At 44.3% G+C, this 19,471-nt stretch overlaps 1 protein-coding gene across 1 annotated transcript in view; it reads right to left on the bottom strand.

The window, feature by feature from the left end:
• Positions 1-225: 225 nt before the first annotated feature.
• hmcn2 (hemicentin 2) overlaps positions 226-19,471 on the bottom strand; it is a 53,419-nt gene continuing 34,173 nt past the window's right edge. Inside the window, exons 44-81 of the mRNA XM_031300696.2 lie at positions 19,286-19,445; positions 18,632-18,756; positions 18,362-18,545; positions 17,614-17,711; positions 17,249-17,527; positions 16,959-17,149; positions 16,650-16,731; positions 15,560-15,696; positions 15,317-15,458; positions 15,066-15,210; positions 14,807-14,934; positions 13,996-14,152; positions 13,765-13,886; positions 13,151-13,315; positions 12,909-13,016; positions 12,667-12,801; positions 11,150-11,284; positions 10,732-11,001; positions 10,446-10,636; positions 10,140-10,353; positions 9,853-9,987; positions 9,545-9,735; positions 8,778-8,859; positions 8,360-8,530; positions 7,960-8,112; positions 6,702-6,839; positions 5,223-5,344; positions 4,857-5,097; positions 4,679-4,738; positions 4,465-4,584; positions 4,156-4,290; positions 3,821-3,940; positions 3,549-3,674; positions 2,056-2,184; positions 1,672-1,965; positions 1,433-1,552; positions 1,222-1,348; positions 226-1,128 (exon numbers count right to left, since the gene is read on the bottom strand). Coding sequence (XP_031156556.1) covers positions 750-1,128; positions 1,222-1,348; positions 1,433-1,552; positions 1,672-1,965; positions 2,056-2,184; positions 3,549-3,674; positions 3,821-3,940; positions 4,156-4,290; positions 4,465-4,584; positions 4,679-4,738; positions 4,857-5,097; positions 5,223-5,344; positions 6,702-6,839; positions 7,960-8,112; positions 8,360-8,530; positions 8,778-8,859; positions 9,545-9,735; positions 9,853-9,987; positions 10,140-10,353; positions 10,446-10,636; positions 10,732-11,001; positions 11,150-11,284; positions 12,667-12,801; positions 12,909-13,016; positions 13,151-13,315; positions 13,765-13,886; positions 13,996-14,152; positions 14,807-14,934; positions 15,066-15,210; positions 15,317-15,458; positions 15,560-15,696; positions 16,650-16,731; positions 16,959-17,149; positions 17,249-17,527; positions 17,614-17,711; positions 18,362-18,545; positions 18,632-18,756; positions 19,286-19,445 — 6,011 coding nt within the window. The 3' untranslated portion in view covers positions 226-749. The remainder of the gene's footprint in view (positions 1,129-1,221; positions 1,349-1,432; positions 1,553-1,671; positions 1,966-2,055; positions 2,185-3,548; positions 3,675-3,820; positions 3,941-4,155; positions 4,291-4,464; positions 4,585-4,678; positions 4,739-4,856; positions 5,098-5,222; positions 5,345-6,701; positions 6,840-7,959; positions 8,113-8,359; positions 8,531-8,777; positions 8,860-9,544; positions 9,736-9,852; positions 9,988-10,139; positions 10,354-10,445; positions 10,637-10,731; positions 11,002-11,149; positions 11,285-12,666; positions 12,802-12,908; positions 13,017-13,150; positions 13,316-13,764; positions 13,887-13,995; positions 14,153-14,806; positions 14,935-15,065; positions 15,211-15,316; positions 15,459-15,559; positions 15,697-16,649; positions 16,732-16,958; positions 17,150-17,248; positions 17,528-17,613; positions 17,712-18,361; positions 18,546-18,631; positions 18,757-19,285; positions 19,446-19,471) is intronic.

Here is a 19,471-nt window from a genome sequence, read left to right on the forward strand (position 1 = left end):
CAGCTAGATAGCTACAAGCCAATGTTACAGTGTGCCATTAAAGGTTTGTCATCACGATGCTAGTGGATCCTGATTAATTCAGACCTTCAGGGACTAGGGGTTGTTTAAACCAGTGATGCGTTCAAATGACTTCAATAAATTAAAGTAGTAGGGGAAAAAGTGTACAATTTCTTAACAGTTGAAGGGCTTGTATTTTCAAGTGTGGGCTGCAAAACATATTTTCGTGTGTAAGAATAAATCTGTCCCAGAATTAGATAACATTGTAAAGTAAGCGAACAAAATGATAGATGGCAGAATGTAAAAAAAAAAAAGTGGTAGTTCCTGATGGATACTAAATAACTTCAGTGCTTGACATAAAAAAAAAGTTAGCATTTTCAGATATTGGTTAGAAAGATATTTCCCCAAATAGGGCGTATCGTGAATATGAACAAAAATACAAAATATTTTGTTCATCCTGCATGTTTATCAGTTCAGATTTCTACTACAGCGTAGGTTCTGCTCTATAATTAATTCAACAGAGCCTAATGAACATTTACTGTAAAGGACTTTTTCCACCATGGGTGAACACATCTTCATGAGCTCCACTAACTAACCACGTCCACCTTCTCTTGTATGTTAGAGCTTCTTTGCGTGGCCTAATGTGTCCGAGGCACAGGGTCTTGGGGGGGGGGGGGGGAGAATGGCCTTGTGGGTAAGAGGCCTCCAGAGGCCACTGGGAGGCAGAGTCATCTGTAAAGCAGCACAGAGGCTCAGTAGGGGTACGTTGAGATGGAGATGTAGATGATGAAGATGCTCTGGTAGGTGATGCGGCCCTGCAGCGAGACGGTGGTGGCCTGCACCTTGAGGCGCACTAGTCCCGGACTTTTCAGAGCCCGCAGGGTGAAGATGATCCCCCGGCCCGCCTCGTCTCTGATGCCAAACACCCGGCCCATCCCACCTGACACAGATTCCTGCTCGAGTACGGTAAAAGACGTACGCTCTTGCAGGACGCCTGACTCTGAGAAAGCCGACAGTCGTACCACATTGTGATTGGCCGGAATGCCGGAGGGGAGAGTGAGCATCTTGTACTGCAGGAGCAGAGGAGAGCCTCCTGTGGCACAGTCCAGAGAACAGGGCCTGTAGCACGTCCTTTAAAGGCCGACACGAAAGAGGAAAGTGTCAGTATCTGCAGCCTAATTATTGTAATTACACTTTTGAAAACTTTTTAGTCATGCGATTTACCCGGGGCTTCGTCCACTCTGATAGGATGCAGGGCAGGGTGTGTCCATGCACTGGTATCCCCCTCGGGTATTAAAACACATCTGATTGTGTCCACATTGGATTCCTTGTTCTACACATTCATCGATGTCTAGAGGTGGAGAAAGCGGATTAGCTGTGATCATTTTAAAAGGGAGGAGGGAGGAAGAAGGTTACAGTTTAATGAAACTCTTACCTTTACAGCTCCTGCCATTGGGTAAGAGCTGGTAGCCAGGGGGACACAGGCACTGGAAACTGCCAATGTTGTTTCGGCACTCGTGTTGACACGGCTTCCTGAGCAGACACTCATCTACATCTGTACCGAGAGTAACGTGAAGAGTGTTAGAATGTAGAGTTGACAAGACGGTATGATGCATGTATATTTTCTAAAGTGAGTTTTGAATGCTGTATTTGATGGTTTCGATGCGCACTCACCAACACATGTGCCGTCTCTGTTGGTGTAGCCTACAGGACAGCTCTGCCTGGTGATGCGAGTCACTCCAGAAGAACGGGAGAGGATTGGCCGGCCGAGAGACGACACCAGCTGCGGGCGGAGCCTTGCCCTGACTCTGGTGCCATTGGTGAAGGTCTGCCCTCTCTCCAGCCCCGCGCAGGAGCGCCCGTCTCCGAGCAGCACAGTACCAGGAGGGCACAGGCACCTAAAGCTGCCAGGCACATTGCGGCACTGGTAGGCACAAGGGTTTGGTGTCTGCTGGCACTCGTCAGTGTCTGAAAAGATAGAACAAGGCTCAAGTAAATTCTCATGCGTGAGTATCATTGGTGAGTTGTAGTGTAAAACAGATACAGCAGATGTCGTACCCAGACATGGCAGGCCTACTCCCTGGGATCGGTAACCTCTGGGACACACACAACCGTAACCTCCGATTGTGTTCTGACAGATCTGAGTGTAGCGACACATGTGACTTCCATCCTGGCATTCGTCAACATCTGGAAAATATGCAGTTAACAATATATCAGCACAAACACCAGCATTACATTTCCATCTCCTGTAACTCTTCTGATCATCTTTATCCACATTTTAAAATGCTACATATAACTGTGATACCTTTTTAGTAAAATTCTAATAATTTAGACCATAGTGGAAAAAAACTGGAAGCCTCTATCTCACCGTTGGTGCTATTAGGACTATAATGTTTCTTGAAATGAAGACTACACTATCATAAACTTTGTTGCATCCTGTTATAAAGAGGATCTTTGTTTCTTCGGTCAAAGGTTTTCTTTGAGTATCAATTAATAGATTTCTTTAAACGCTTTAGCTTTTAAAGAGCAGCGACCTCTTGCTGTTTTGTTCCCTAAAGCAATCCTGTGAAATCTGACCTGGTGTTACGCAACGTAAAATGCAGTGTAGAGGTCAGTACAGTCCTGTTGGCTTCCACTGGTTATACTAACGCAGACACAACCAGATTATTTGACCAACCGTCACATCGACGTCCATAGATAAATGAATGGGTGAAATGGCAGGTGTTCTAGTCATCACTATGAGCCCTTCAAGGCATAGGGTTGGGTACCGAACCCTGTACTTTTACCGGTACCGACCGAATCACGTCGGTATTACAGAGTATTGGTTCACCTAAAATCAAACAGTGCCAAATTTCGGGACCTGAGAGCACTTAAGCGCAAGTTTATCTGTCCTCCGACACACACACACGCACACAGAGGTGCGGACGGAGCAAACTACGTCGGTTCTGCAGTTTTGTTGAAGTCCCGGCGATGCCGATTAAGTGATGTCAAGTGTGGTTACAGTTTTTCAAAACTTCGCACAGACACCTTTCCCTGTGATATGGTATTAATGGCGAGCTGAAAGCAGTCGCGGTGCATTACACTTCCTGTGAGACAAGCAGGCACAACGGTGGCAATTAAAAACGGTCATGATGAAAATAAAACGGGCTAAAAAAGAATAATATACAAATACAAGAATAAAAGTTGAATAATTATTCAATTTAATAGGTTGTAGGGACGGGTTCGGGAGAAGAGAGGGAGGGGTTTTATTTTTATTTAATTTCTGTCAGTGTAAGATATTCTAAATAAATAACATAATATTCTAAGTAAATAGGATGAATAGGTGGATTGGAATTATTTTTACAACCGAAATATTTTTTTTGTAATTACAGAGGGAAAGTACCGAAAAAAGTACCGTTGGTTTTTGGAATTTCAGGTACCGGTATCGGTACTGATATTGGTTCAGATTCGAAAGGTACCCAACCCTATCAAGGCACAGATGAGTTGATGCTGTGTTTCTAAATGAATGAAGTCAAGATTTAATGCTACATTTAAGTATGATAGGCACTCACCCATGCAGGCTCCGTTTTCTGATTTGGTCATCCCAGCTGGGCAGCTGTCGAAACACTGGTATCCTCCATCTGTGTTACGGCACTCCTTGTGAGCCGGGCAAACGTTCCTCATGCACTCATTGATGTCTGTGAAAGTGCAACCATGACAACAGAGCTGTTAGTTATCCTTACACGTTATCCTATTTTAACTTGCCTCGTTTGGAAAGTTACAATTATTTAATTCCCAAGACTGGGGGAGGGGGTGGGAGTCCCACATAGTTTAGGTGACTGACCGATGCACCGGTGTCCTGACAGCTGGTATCCAGGGTGACAGATGCAGCGGTAGGAGCCCAGAGTGTTGAGACACTGATGCTGGCATGGGGAGACCGCAGACTCTTGGCACTCATCCACATCTGAAAACACACAATTGACACATCTGGCTTCATCAATCTACCGCGGGCATCCAGTATACTGTACGAGAGTAGGAAATTGGATTCAGATTGATTATTGCAGGAACAAAAGCATAATTGGATTCAACAAAGAAAAGGGAACGTGCACAACGACAGTAGAAGATAAGTTGTTGTGGCTCTGTGTGAAATGTTGTGTAGACGGTTTAACAGCAACTTGCCTTCACAGCTGGTTCCCGCGATGCTGGGCTTAAATCCTGGTCCGCACTTGGCCAGGCAGCGATACGTGCCAACTGTGTTGACACACTGCTGGTTGTAGTGGCACATGTGTGAGCCCTGGGAACACTCATCGATATCTGGTATTAAGTGAAACACAAGTAATGAGGCCAAATGCTGAGGCAGAGGATTAAATGACAAAGATGATTTTTTTTTTTCTCCTTTTCTTAACTAGGACATTTCTTAACTGGGACATTACCGTTGTGTATCTGGTAATTAATCACAAAACCTTGGTTTTTTTTTTTTGGTCTCACCTTGGCATGTGTTGGTCTCTGTAGAGACGGTGAAGCCGGAGGGACAGGCACAGGAAAAGCCTCCCATGATGTTGTTACACGAGTGAGAGCAGGGAGACTGGAGCGCACACTCGTCTTCATCTAATAAGGACACATTGGATAATAATGATAAAACTGGTTCGGTGACGAAGATAAATGAGGCATTACAACAACAAAAAAAAGCAAAGCAGCATACCAGCACAGTAGGACGCCGTGTCAAGAACGAAACCCTTGGGGCACGTGTCTCCATAACCATCTGCAAACACAACAGTTCAGTTCATGGCTTGTTTCAACATTCAGATCCAGTTATTTCATGTGACGTAGTGATGGTGAAGTTTTGAAATATATATTTTTTTCCATTTCCCCCGCCAGACCTGGTGTGAGAAGGCTGGCAGTGATGTGGAAGTCCAAAGTGAGAGTTAACATGTTGTAGACGCTGTTCATCCCGGAAACCTTGAGCAGCTGGAGCGCGGGGCCCTGGCGTTCCTCCTGGCCCTCATAAATAACGGTGTGATTACAGCGCAGCACCATGGGGTTTCCTCCTCCCTGGTGGGTCTGCGATGACCACGCGTACAGCTGCCCTTGGCCCGTCTGCACGTATGACTCATCAAACTCCTGCGGGACACAAAAGAAATCAGGTCAGAGAAAGGGAAGAGGAGCTTGCACATGTCGTCAAACTCTCTACTGAGGTATAGTTTGAGATCTTTAAATACACGTTGTAATGGCAGCAGTAAACGCACGTGTAGGCTCAGATGAGATGATGATAATGAAGGAGGCACAAATCCGTTAATTACGATGTCAATCAGTAAAACTCCCTCAGAATCCAGACCTCTGGCAACATGGGTCAAACGAAGGATCTCCCCTGTTTAAAGAGATTAAAACAGTAAAATGACCACTCATTTACAAGCACAAGGGAGCGTGCTCTGCCGAAACTGTTCAAGAATTACAGTTTTGCTGAGACGATTGCTTACACGCTGAAATCAAAAGTATTACACAATTATCAACACCTTACACTCAAGGAGCAAACCATTGGCCCAGATGTGCACCACTGTGTAAGCACAATGTCAGCGTCACACTTTTTGCAAGAAAATGTCACTTCCTTGCAATTCCAAAGCACTGACTGTCAAATGACCACACCTGTGAGCCAGTGAAACACAGCCATCAGGTGCGTAAACACATGATGGCTTAATTGTAGACACACCATTCAGATTTAAACACTATAAAAATGCAGCAGGTAAGTTCACCTGCCTTCAACCAAAATGAAAGGAGTCAAGAGAAGAGGGAGGGTGAAAGGGGGAATCCACGGAGGAGGACAAGGAGGTAGAGGAAGAGGTACCCCTCATTCAGGCCACGGAGGACGCCTGTGAACAGGTTGACTCGCAGCTGTGCAAGGATGGAGTCGACATTCAAGACGGTTCTTCCCACGTTGTCTTGCCAATGAGGATATCGCCTGTGATGTTGATGAAATTCTCTGGCTAGATCCAGCTAGACGAAGAGATAATGTCTAGTATTTTCTGAGCTAACAGCGCTGGGACATGTTTTGTTGGGATTCTCCATGTTGACATGTTGACTGACTTGGGTATGTGGAGAGAAATAAATTATTACTATAATTATTATCAATCATTATTTCCTCAGTCTGTAGCATTGGTCTTGTGTAGTGTTTGGTGACCTTATTGTATATTTGCACTGTCTCTGTGTACTTCATTTACAGTACTCTAATCACTGAGAAGTCTGAGGTCTGCTGATTGGGTGTGTGGTTGTGCTAATAGTGTGTAGTGTTTTGAAAAACCGGTCCCTGCTTTCAAAATAGTGCTTAAGCGATCGAAAAAAAACTGTAATAGCATTCATGTGTAAACTCATGATTATCAGAAGGGAGTAGTGCCATCTGCTGGTCGTTTTGTAAACTACAAAAGAACAAAGAATCGGTGCTAAATGACTATTTATCCGACTATTTATATTATGACTAGAAGCTCTTTTTAGTTTGTGTCTGCAAACACTCACCACAAGTTATACAGAAGTTGGCATGAACACATGAATGATATATCTACAAAGCAATATTTTCATCATGTAACAGATGAGTTGAGCAACTGGCCAAGCTCCCAAAACTTTTCTTGGAATCAACGTTACCCTAAATAAATCAAGGTCTTTTAAAAATATCCATTGGCTAACACTTGTTATTGACATGCATACATGTGAAAGTGATCTGGGGCAGAGCTTACCGGTCTCAAACTCCAGCTGAGACTCCTGTCTGAACTGGCCCTCAGTGAGGGAGTAGCCGTTTCTGGCTGCTCCGCTCTGCAGCACAGTAGTCCAGTAGATGGGAGCAAACGCAGACACCAGCACCCGCAGCAAGGGACCTACGATCAAACAGCATCAGCTCGTGGCCTCTCACAGAACTACAGAGATACAGTGCATACAGTCTACACAGGATTAGGACCACATCCAAAAATGAGCTCTCCTCTTTTCACTTCTTAATCAAATAACATTATAATAACAAAGACAACAGAACACACTCCAGCTTTTCCCAAAAGGTACATCCTTACCTATTTAGTGAAGTGGTAAATGAAGTAAACGGTGGGTCATCACGGAGTTGATCACCCTTTCTTTGTCTCGAAAAAGAATGAATATTCCTTTTTTTTTCCATTTAAAAGAAGCCTTTATTGTAAACGCCAAGATGCAAAGATTGGTTGCATTACTATGAATTTAAATCTTAAACGTTTGTCTTTAAAAGCTTGCTAAACCCATGCTGTGCCAATGTGAAGGTGAGTAACAAAGATGAACTTTCTGAGTCCACTACATCTTGGATATTTTGGACAATTTATATATGCACACTTGTGTTCGACCCATACACTGTTAATATTAATGGACAACGCATCCGGTTCGGCGAAGTGCTGCAAATGCGGAAGTGCCTTAAACCTGCATTCTATCTGAATTCCAGCAGGGGCCGACACGCGCGGTTGCAAAAGGAGTTCGGTTTCTGTAGAAGTCTATGAGAAAGTGACCCACTTCTCACTTGATTTATTACTTCAGTAATCATTTTCATGAGTTTATGGTCTCTATCGCTAGTTTTAAGTCTTCTGCAACACAGAATGATGTTCATTTTTTGAATTATGGTCTCGTTGATTTTAAAATCGGCGATAAAGCAGGGGGGGTTTTAGGGCGTGTCTATGATGTGATTGCCAGTGAAAGTGTGTAACGTAACGTAGAGTGTAAACAGCTACTCCCTCACTCCTCCGTCTCGTCTGAAATCGTCACATCCGCAACCAGGATGGCTGTGCCCGTAACGGCAAACTCAACGACTCATACCAGATCTCCACAAACAACGGGTGACGTCACACATGCGCTGTCTGTTAATATACAGTCTATGGTTCGACCAAAGACTTTTGTGTGTACAACCGCAAGCACTAAAATGACTCAGAGACCTTTCTTTCTAGCCATGTGACATCAACCCAGGGGACATAGTGTGCGATCACTTACCCACACTGGGAGGGATGTTGTCCAGGCGTGCCTGCAGAGTGCTGCTCCCCTCTTCCACATTGTCTGTAATGTTGGTCTCCAGGAAGGACACACCAAACTCTCTGTCGTTCACCATGCCTATCAGGCTGCCTCTGGTCTTGCGTGGAGTCTCTCCTGTCATCACCAGACAGACATGCATTCGAATAATTTGTAATCATTCATAACATTAATTTAAGACTCTGAGTTGTAACATGTACATTAAACGCCCCATTTATCTCTTTACAAATACTGTAACAATACCCATAGCTCACATTCGGAAATGCCCTTTTGGTGTGTGTACACTGTCTGTAAGGTAACCTTAATATTAATAATTTGTTCATTCATGCACACAAAAAGTTGTAATACGTTATGAGATTTGGACCTGGACAGAGACCAGCTTGACATTTCCTAGAGTCGATACTGGGACCGCTGCATGATCGGCCGCCGTTGGCTGGTTCTGGGTTGGTGCACGATCTGATTCGTTCTTGGAAGCCTTGACCACAGGTGCTACTACATGGACCCCATTCCTCCCAGTTAGAGTAGCCTCCATTGACTGGTTGGAGAGATCAAAGGAAGGAGACACACTATGAAATATGCAATACATCAAATGAAATCAACATTTGACAAATAGAAGACAAAATGCCTGAATAAGTGGAAATAGTTCTTAGAAGGGGAAGCCAGATTTTGAGAGGTAAAAAAAAAAAAAGTGCATGCATACCACTTGCATGTTCGGTTGTGTGTATCTTTTTAAATTAATTTTATATCCTGTGACAACGTGTGAAATTATAAGCAGAACTCACTCTGAACCTGGAGAGTAATGGTCCTCTCGGCTGTTCCAGCTTCACTCTCAGCCACACACTGGTACTCCCCTTCATCTGCAGCCTGTAGAGAAAACGGGTAGAGGAGGAGAGTTTGGCTTAATTGGCACGCTGAGGAACAATTTTCCTCTAATGGGGCCACAAAACCTCCAGGACAAAACTGTCTTAGATCACATCTAGTTGTATGGTAAGAGAAAACTGACATAGCAAAAAATAAAAGCTGGCATTTTCTACTGGTCAGAGGAGACTTTATTCCATTAAATTCTTTTTCGTAATAGATATTATCGGGCCATCGAGGAGAATTTTCACATTAGAGTGCTCTGTGGGATCCGTCATCTGTCTGTGAGAAAGTCTCAACTGCAACCTGTGCAATTACAGCAGCAGTTAGAGACCTAACAAGGTTATGGGCAGGAGAGGGGCAGAGTCTGGGAACATCCAGCTCTCTGTTCATCTCCTCCCTCTGTTGCTAATGCTGTTAGCCTCTCTGACTGAACTGAATCTGATTTAGGTGGGAACAGGACGCTGCAGGACAGTCACACACTGGCGCGCCACCCAAGGGGACTGCAGATGAAGCTTGGATAGGATGACTACTGCTCCATTGTTCTCCAAGACATTTGGAAAAGCATTTATGGATGTAAGTAGTTTGGGCTTAATCATTCAAACTTGAGTGACTTAGTTTAACAAAAAATGCCTAGAGAGAGGCTCAGTGCTCTAAAATGAACCAAACATAATGGGAACTCTGTATTTACACTGATGCTGTAAATGACCAAGGATCCGTTGTGAAGTGCTTGCATTCGAATGGTGCGGAGCAGTGGTTTTCCATCCCGGAGCCAGCGGAGGACCGGGCTGGGGTCTCCGTGGACGGGACAGTCGAGTACAGCAGAGCCACCCTGGATGACCGTCTGAGACATGTGGGCTTCACCCTTCAACACCGGAGGCTCTGGAGACGCACAGCACGTATTTACATCATCAGATATCACACAGATCACCAAGGTGATATCAGTATCTATAGATCGTTAAATGGATAGCCCCGGCTAAACCTTGACAGGAAGCTCACCTCTGATACGGACGAATGAGAGCGCTCGGATGGAGCCCACGCTGTTTTCTGCTATGCACACGTAGGTCCCAGCGTCACTCGCGGTCACATTCTCGATGATCACGGAGCTCCTGCCCGCCTCATCTACAGCGGCGCCTGGAACATGTTACATCAGTCAGCGCATAACATGGTTATATTTGAACTCGCACTGCAATAGATTAAACAAGATTGATTTTGTCACAGTGGCACTGTAATACTGTGGTACTATTGCAGTGCTGTGCAGCTCACAGTGTGAAGAAGGAGAATACCTGTGTAAGGACTGTTGTTGACAGTCCAAGAGATGACAGGTGATGGTGTTCCCTGAGCGTGGCAGGACAAGGCCAGACTCTGCCCTTTGTTCAGAGTTGCATCCCCTGGCAGCTCCTTGAAGGCAGGCCTCATGTTGACGGACAGACGGATGTCCTGTCTCGCAGAGCCTGCTGTATTGGTGGCGACGCATGTGAACACGCCAGCATCCCCTGGCTGTGTTCAGAAAGCAATCAGAACTGATTTATATACCCAGAACTAGACAGTTGTAGTTAAAAATGCAGCGAAGAGAATTGGGTCGTACTTACCTCTGCCCTCTCGATAATTAGCTCTCCTGATCGCAGGGCAGTGAATTTGCCTGGATGGTTGGGCACAATGGCACCATCCTTCTCCCACGTCACTCTGGGCTCTGGTGAACCCTGAGCAGCACAGGGCAGCAGCGCCTGAAATCCTTGAATGACTGACAGGTCTGTCTGCGCAGGAGGAATCATGGGCGGGACTGAAATGCAACAACATACGTTTTTATTGATATAACTATTAATAAACCTGCTATATCTAGTCTTTACATGACCTGAAATGGCAGTCTGAACTCACCTTGAATGACCAGCCTCATGTCATGGCTGGCTCTGCCGGCGAGGTTTTTGGCAGTGCATGTGTACAGGCCTGCGTCACTGCGCTGGGTAGAAGTAATTGCCAAGGTTCCATTGGCAAAGCTATGTATGCGAGCGCCGTCCACCACAGGCCTCCTCTCCTTATGCCAAGTAACTTCGGGTTGTGGCTGCCCATCAGCCACACACTCCAGACTGACTGGCTGGCCTAGCACTGCAGTGTACTCCACACGAGGCACACTCAGCACGGGTGGGACTGGACAAACGAGATGAACGAATGAGTGTTAGTTCATTTAAAAATGCCCAGAATACTTTTTTTTTTTTTTTCTTCAGGAATTAGGAGAAACCGGTTTGACTATGAGGAATAAACCACCATTTTCTTCCCGTCAAAAAATCCAAGTTACCTTGAAGGACTAGTTTGGTCCTGCCCACAGCTACGCCAGCTTCACTCTTTGCCAAGCACTGGTAGGTCCCCGCGTCACCAAGCGTGACACGAGAAAACTTTAGTGCTCCATTTGAGAGAACAGCCAGCCTGTGACCTGTAATCAAACAATGCCATCAAATCACAAGAGCAGGAAAATCAGACCATGTCCCATTAATTCCATTGAGGTTTGATAGAGCTGACTGATTGGTAACATTTCTGTCCGTTCTGTGAAAAATGTAAATAAAGTATTAAAAATGAGCTGGAGAGAGCATTGCTGGAAGAATATTATTAGATATTTCAAGACATCGTATCAGGAGAGGTATAAAGGTGCACATATGCCATGCTGGAGACAATGTGGCTCGACTGTCGCTAACCATTATTGTATATTCTGGGATTGTCCCAAGTTAAATGTTTTCTGGAAGGGTATACAGGGTTCCTTAAACACGGTCTTCAACACTCAAATACCTCTGAGTTTTGATGTTATGTACCTGGGTCGCGTCTCTTTTTTGGAACGTAGGAGCGAGATAAAGTTGCTGCAATTACTCTTGGTGGCAAGTAAGAAAACAATTACAAGGAGATGGTTAAGCCCGATCCAGCCTACCCTGGATGATTGGATTGGAACTACTCTAGAGATATTTAGGATGAAAAAATTGACCTACCAATTAAGAATCCAAAAGGACAAATTTGACCAAATTTGGAACAACTGGATTTCATTCATAGCCCCCACGAGAACAGACTTTATTTTATCTCACTGGTAATATTGTTTTGTAATTTACTTATTTAAATTTCTGACTGGTTTTTGATGATTATTTCTATGACAGCAGCAGCAGGCGGCCACCCTGGTTCCTGTACATAGTTTCATGTAACCTGTTCTATCTATACTTAAGTTATATCAGAGTTCTCTCTAAGTGAACATGTGGACCTCATCTGGCTCTGTTTATCTCAGGCTAACTGTCAGTACTGTCCTTAAGAGGATAATGAGTACCTACTGATGTTATTCTATCACGATTGCCGTGAAATTTAAGTTAATAGAGGAGAGTGGGCAATACAAAGGATGAACGTAATCTGATCCACGATCCATGACTAGACTTCCTTTGGCCCCGTATGCCTGGATGACTGGTGATGCACTTTTTCTGGACTCAAAACAAACAAAACTGGAAGGACGTGTTTTTATTTCTACTAATGTTGCTATGCTGGTGTATGTACTTGCCCATCCCAAATAAAGATACAATTTAAAAAATATATATATATATATATATATATATATATATATATATATATATATATATATATATATATATATATATATATATAAAATGTTCTCACAGTCATGGAGCTCATTGAAAAACTGCAATATAGATAACTTTGATGTGTATTTTTCCATGAACGTGACAGATACCAAATGCCCATGTGAGCACCACTGCCAACATCTCTACCGTGAACTAACAATATGTTTATAAGATCAAAGTTGTGCTTATGTATTTTATCCATCATTACCTGCTGCTATGGGAACGCCCTCTCTTTGCCAGGTGATGGACGGTCTGGGGAAGCCTTGAACCTCACAGTGAAGAACGGCCCCATGATGCAACACCACCTGTACTTCCTCTGCCATTGGCATGATCTCTGGGGGCTCTTAAGAACACGTGAGAACAAATTGTTTCGTGTTTACATGTTTTACTATATGTGTTCCAACAGGTGATAATCACACAGCAGCATGCAGCCAATCTATGACAGTCTACCTTGCACAGAGAGAGAGATGTGTTTGTGAGCCACTCCAGCTGGGTTGCGAGCTGAGCATGTGTACCTGCCAGCATGGCTTGGCACAGCACCAGTGATCTCCAACACTCCTGCATTGAATGGAGTACAAAGCCACATATTTTAATGTCACATTTAATGGGGAAAATATATATTCCTTGCCCTGTGGCTTTACTGTTCAAGTACACCATGATGTATAAAATAGTCTTTAGACATGATGTCTTACCAGTCGGAAGGACACGGTAAGTTCCTCCTCTGGCGCCCAGTTTGGCTCCACCCTTGGTCCAGGTGACAGTGGGCTGAGGGCGTCCTTGTACGTGACAAGGCAACACCACAGGAGACATTTTCACAGCTGTGACTGTCGTGACATCGTCTTCAATGGATGGTGGGACTGAAAGAGCAAAATAACGTATTCATTCATCCAAACGCAAAACTCTCCCGCATAATATATCACTGCAGTAAGATAATCGGTTCACCTCAACCCCCCCTGTCTCAACTGTACAACCGCTCTGTGATCAGGGAAGCCATCCTGATCACAGAGGACCCCTCGCACCCCCTCTACCACTCTTTCCAGTTACTACCATCAGGCAGACGGTACAAAGTTCCACTGGCTCGGAAAAACATTTACAAGAAATCTTTAATTCCCCTTGCAATAACCAACATACTGTAAAGCTGCTGTTTTGTATGTTTTAAATGTGTGTGTTTTTAATGAGCCTTATCGAAGGAGAATTGCTGTCACTGCTTTGGGACAGACAATTAAGTAATCTATCTATCTATTGATGGAACGTCCAAAATAACACTCAACTGTTTGCCTATTGTACAAAGCTGAAAAGTCAATACCTTGCAGGAGGACCTCAATGACCCTGCGCTCCTCCCCGACATCATTGACAGCAGTGCACTCAAAGTAACCTTCATCCTCATTGGACGGTGTCAAAAGAACCAGGGACCCAGAGGACAGTAACCTGGACAGAGCAGCTGTGTCAGCTTTTCAGTTTGATGCCTGTGTGATTCGTAACGTACAGTATGCATATTGTGGATTCAAAGGGAGTCCGTCCATAGCTTCGTCTTTACCTGTATGCGCCGGGCTGCTGGCTGATATCGAGTGGAGTGCCATTCCTCTTCCAGGTTACTGTAGGTGGGGGTATACCTGTCGTCTCACAGCTCAGCACAGCTCTAATCCCTGTGGTTACTGTCACATTGAATGGACCCGGACTGATGGTAGGACCCACTGATAGGAGACAGAACAGATTCACACGTTAACCACAGTACTGTATTTCAGTGGGTTTTTAACACTATGAGATATCCTGAAAAAGGATTTATAGCATTTAGTATTGTTTTTTAAAAACGCTCAATCCACAGAGAAATGCACACAGCCTGCATTCAGAAACAGTGAGTGCCTTTAAACGAGTCGTCAGGACTTCCGTGCGGATGTGATGTCACAACTAGACTATTTATAGGTGGAAAGTGCTGCTACAGTGCTGTTACAGTCATTCCCCGGCTGCAATGGTGGTGCAGAGACTCGGAATCAATCAACCAATCAGAGCAGACTGGGCTTTTTTCGGGAGGGGGGGCTTAAAGAGACCGGTGCTAAAACGCAGCGTTTCAGACAGAAGGTGAAAACAGGCAAATTCAGACAGAATGTATGAGCAAAATGTGTTTTTTTGAATATTAAAGCATGTAAACATGTTCTAGTAGAAACCCAAAATACAAGTATGAACCTGAAGATGAGCATGATATGGGACCTTAAACATGACAATTGCACTACTGTATAATCATAACCAAAACTAACACAGGGACCTGTGTTACGGGAACATTATGGAAAAAGCCCCACCACAGTTATAGTTATAGTTTTTATTTTATTTTTTTTATTTGCTATATTTACCAAACACACGTAGATCCACTCCCCGGTGATCTGAGCCAGCCTGGTTGGACACGGTGCAGTAGTAGCGGCCAGCATCACTCAACTTAACCCCATTGACACGCAAGGAACCCTCTGATAACATAGTGTACCTGAAACAAATTACAAACACAATTAAAAGCTGAATGAATGCATAGACACCAGAGTGTGTAGCTGTGTCTGTGTTTTTGTTATCACTTGGCGTAACGTGGACAGATTGCACAGGAGTTTTGTTAAGGCCTACTTATTGTGATCTTGAGTTATGGGGAAGCCATCTTTCCTCCACAGGACCGTAGTTGAAGAGTCACCTTCAACCTCACAAGGTAAAACTGCATCCTGGCCGACATGTGCGGTCACAACTGAGCTGCTCTCCTTTATCACTGGGGGTACTAGAGAAATATAAAGTGACATATCCATGCAGTGGCTTGGGTTAAGTACGTAGCTATTACATTTTTTATTTATTTATATCAGCTCTTTATTGACGGGCCGACTTACAGAGAATCTCCACTGTAAAAAACAGACTGGTGCTTCCAGCTATGTTGGTGACCACACAGCTGTACTGGCCGCTGTCTTCGGGCCTGACTTCCTGTATCTCCAGGTACTGACCCCCTGCCAACCGCTGGATACGACTACCCAGCTGATATAACGGGAGGAAGATTGGGAAAAAAAAGACAGTGTACGAGTCAGAGGAGATGGCTTCTAGTTCAGTACCTGTTGTGTTTTGTTCTGACTTTGTACCTGCAGTTTGGCCTCATCCTTGTACCACTCTATATCAGGAGGGGGGTCACTGTCAGCCAGGCACTCCAACGTCAGATGTCCATTAACGGGCACTGTCAATGTCCTCACATCACCAGAGCCAATGAGGGTTGGTGGGACTGAAACACAATCACTGATTATTAAGCAGTGGATCTCACCGAGGCAAATTACAAAATGTTTCCAGGGCGCCTGGACAGCTCAGTTGGTATAGCGGGCACCCATATATAAAGGTTCACTCCTCGATGCAGCGGGCCCAGGTTCGACTCCGACCTGCGGCCCTTTGCTGCATGTCATTCCCCCTCTATCTCACCTTTCATTTCTTTAGCTGTCCTGTCAAAAATAAAGGCCGAAAATGCCCCAAAAATAAAATTAAAAAAACGTTTCCAGCGGTGACACACACACTTAATCAGATTGAATGACACAACAAACAATTCCTATATGCCTAAAGTGCTCCTTTTAAGCAAAGAAGAGCTAGGTCAAGACGATATGGAACAGATACAGTGAGAAAGTAAATCAGAGGCCAGATGTAAAAATGTAAAAAAATACATGCTTAGCTTTCTACACAGAGCACAACAATGGTGCTGTAAGAAGGATTTACAGTCTGCTGAGCTGTGTATGTCATAACAATCCAAAAAGGTTGACATGATTTTGGAAGTTTTACTTATTGATCTCAGCAGCTTTATATGTCTTCACATTGTTGCGTGGACTGTATTTATAGAAACATTTCATTCTAGCATGAACAAAAAGGAAGAACAAATGACGACATGGGACAATGGGATGCTGCACAATGTATCATAAATTAAAGCTGTCTGTCATCAATCAACACACGCATGGAAATGTCCTTGTACTGTATACGTCATTGCGTGCCTAACTGCAGTGCGTGACTGTAGCCGGAAAAATGCTAATGCCAGACCAAGTCTGTTTTAACTTTCGTGCAAACACAGATTTTTCAGTTTTTCTTCAGCTTCATCCATCACATCCCAGGTGCAAGTAAGAGAGGAAGGTAAGAAAGAAAGAGGTACATGCTATATTTCTTCCAAATTGAACAACACTAAAGAACAGCTTGTATTACCTTGGACTCGAACCCAGTGGTTTTTTGCATCCTCTCCAGCTAGGCTGCTGGCCAAGCAGGTGTACAGACCTGCATCATCGACCTTTTGAAGAGACGACATTAATCAACTTGAGTGGTTCTTGCATAAAAATGCTGTGTTAGCCTGGATTGATCCTGTTAAAACAACTTCCAGATGGTTGGCCATTTAATGTTTCTAAAAATACTATTATCACTTATCTAAACAGTGCATGTGCTCACAGCTACTGTACTACTTGGCCACTGAAGCTTCAACTTTGCAATATTATCAGATATTGTCCGTTTGTAAATTACCTGAACTTTGCTAATCCTGACAAAATGTCCATCCTGCTGAACAATGTCAGTTCCTTCCAAGGGACGGCCATCTTTGAGCCAGCTGAGGGTGGGAGGTGGCACTCCCACAGCGGAGCACTCCAGCTCCAGTGGACTGTTTACCGCTATGGTCAGCTCCTCTGAAGAGCTGGAGCTGGATATCTTCGGAGGCTCTGGATTAGAAAGCAGAATGTTTTTGGCTCAGTTGTTCCAGGAGTTTACACGTTGACTTTAACTTCATACATGAAATATACAGATTGTGTTGTGATTACCGAGCACAGTGAGGTTAAAGCTCTTTGTGCTGCTTCCAGCCTGGTTACTAGCCACGCAGCTGTAGAGGCCCGCATCTGAAGGCGCTACATCAGGCAGCTGCAGCCGCGTCTCCTGTCCATCCAGCAGCAGGTTTCGGTGGAGAGAAAGTGGCTGTCCGTCCTTCAACCAAGTCAGTGTCGGAGGGGGAACGCCACGCGCTTCACAGGTTAACGTCACCAAGGACCCTCGGACTACTGTCACTGGCTCAACTGGTTCGACGTGATCCACGCCAGGGGGCACTGCGGACCACACACATACATCTGTATGAAAGCCTCAGATCCAAAAACTCAAAAACAAATCAGTAGGTGGTTTGTAATGACTGTACCTTGGACCTGGACATCATAGCTGAGCTCGGCAAGACCCGCTCGACTGCGTGCCACGCACGTGTAGAGTCCAGTGTCAGACAGCTGCACGGGAGAAATCCTTTTTCAGAAAGAAAGGAAACACTTAGCATTACCCCGTCTATTAACGTGTAATCTCTTACCGTTTGTATTCGGCTTTCTCTGTCCAGCGGTGGAGGAAGTATTCAGATCCTTTACTTAAGTAAAAGTACTAATACCACACTGTAAACATACTGTTAGATTCAAGTAAAAGTCCTGCACTGAAAATGAGTATGTAGGTAAGTACCATCAGGAAAATGTACCTAAAGTATTAAAAGTAAAAGTACTCAATGCAGAAAAATCCTCACATTTTGTGAAACTGGTAGTGATCAAAACAGTTCATAAAAAAAAAATAAAAAAACAGTTCCGTCAATCAACTGTGTTTAATCAGCTAATCAATTCAGCTGGACTTCTAGGCGTATATATTGTTGGGTTGTTTCATTTATAATAAAAACAAATTTTAAAAACTGTGTTTTGTGTGCAAAAATCTTAATTTGTAAAGTAACTAGTAACTAAATCTGTCAGATGATTGTAGTGGAGTATTTCTCTCTGAAATGTAGGGGAGTAGAAGTAGAAAGTTGCATGAAAAGAAAATACTCAAGTGCAGTAAACGTACCTCAAATGTGTACTTAAGTACAGTACTTGAGTAAATGTACTTAGTTACATTCCACCACTGTCTCTGTCTAAACTGACCTGAGCACAGAGTCACCAGATAGGAGGCGTGTACGAGGAGAGAGAAGCAGAGGACGCCCGTTCTTCAGCCAGCTGATCCGAGGTGGAGGGTTTCCGGCCGTCTGACACTCCAGAGTCACAGCACTGTCCTGTGTGACCTGCACCTCTCGGGGACCACTGGTCTCACCAGAGATGGACGGTGGGACTGTGACAAGCCAAATCAAATGAAACCAAATTTCTCAGAAACTTGGAACACAGAAACACATATGAAATGTTGGTGTTCAAACCGACCTAGTACAAAGAGGGTGTAGATTTTGCTCTCCTGTCCAGCCGGGCTGACAGCCAAACAGGTGTACGTCCCAGAATCCTCGGGACTGAGCCTCAGTAATGTTAGCGTGCTGCCATCAGGGGTCACACTGCCGGGTTACAAATACACGTTATGTTTTCACATTAACAACAAGCATTACTTTATCCATTGTTCCTGTCTAAACCATTTGTCCAGCCCACCTCTTAACCTCAGTATTACTTTCCCATCATCATTATCATCATCCCACGATTTTCTCACTGACGCACACACACAGACATTTGCTTTCTCTGGCTGATGCAGTTGCAATGATTATGGAAGCTGCTGAACAGCTGTAAAACAGCTGTTCTTACCGTTCCCCATGATGAAATTAGGCAAGGGACTATAAACGACTCCATTTGTCTGTCCACACATCCCTCTGTCATGCACATTATCTCTGACGATGATGATTAGTATTTCATTTACCAAGCCTTTAGGGAATGGTGTTGATTGATTCTTGTGCTGCTTGTAAAACTAATTCAGCAGCTTTGAACGAGCAAGATGTGCTACATGACATTATTATTATAATTATTACTGTTCCTTTATACCATTCTGTGTGCACGTAAAGCACTGGCAGTAAATGGGGAATGTGAATGACTTACGCGATGTGACGGGCGTCTGATCCCTCTAAAGTCACTCCGTCTTTCAGCCAGCTGAGACGTGGTGTGGGGATTCCAGTTGCTCTGCACTCCAGGGTCAACTCCTCGCCCATGGGTGCACTCACATCAGATGAGTGTTCAGAGTCCAGAATGGTAGGCGATACTGAGAAGGACAAAGATTATGGCTAA

Source organism: Sander lucioperca, chromosome 2 (assembly GCF_008315115.2).
Source record: "Sander lucioperca isolate FBNREF2018 chromosome 2, SLUC_FBN_1.2, whole genome shotgun sequence".
NCBI classification, from domain to species: domain Eukaryota; kingdom Metazoa; phylum Chordata; class Actinopteri; order Perciformes; family Percidae; genus Sander; species Sander lucioperca.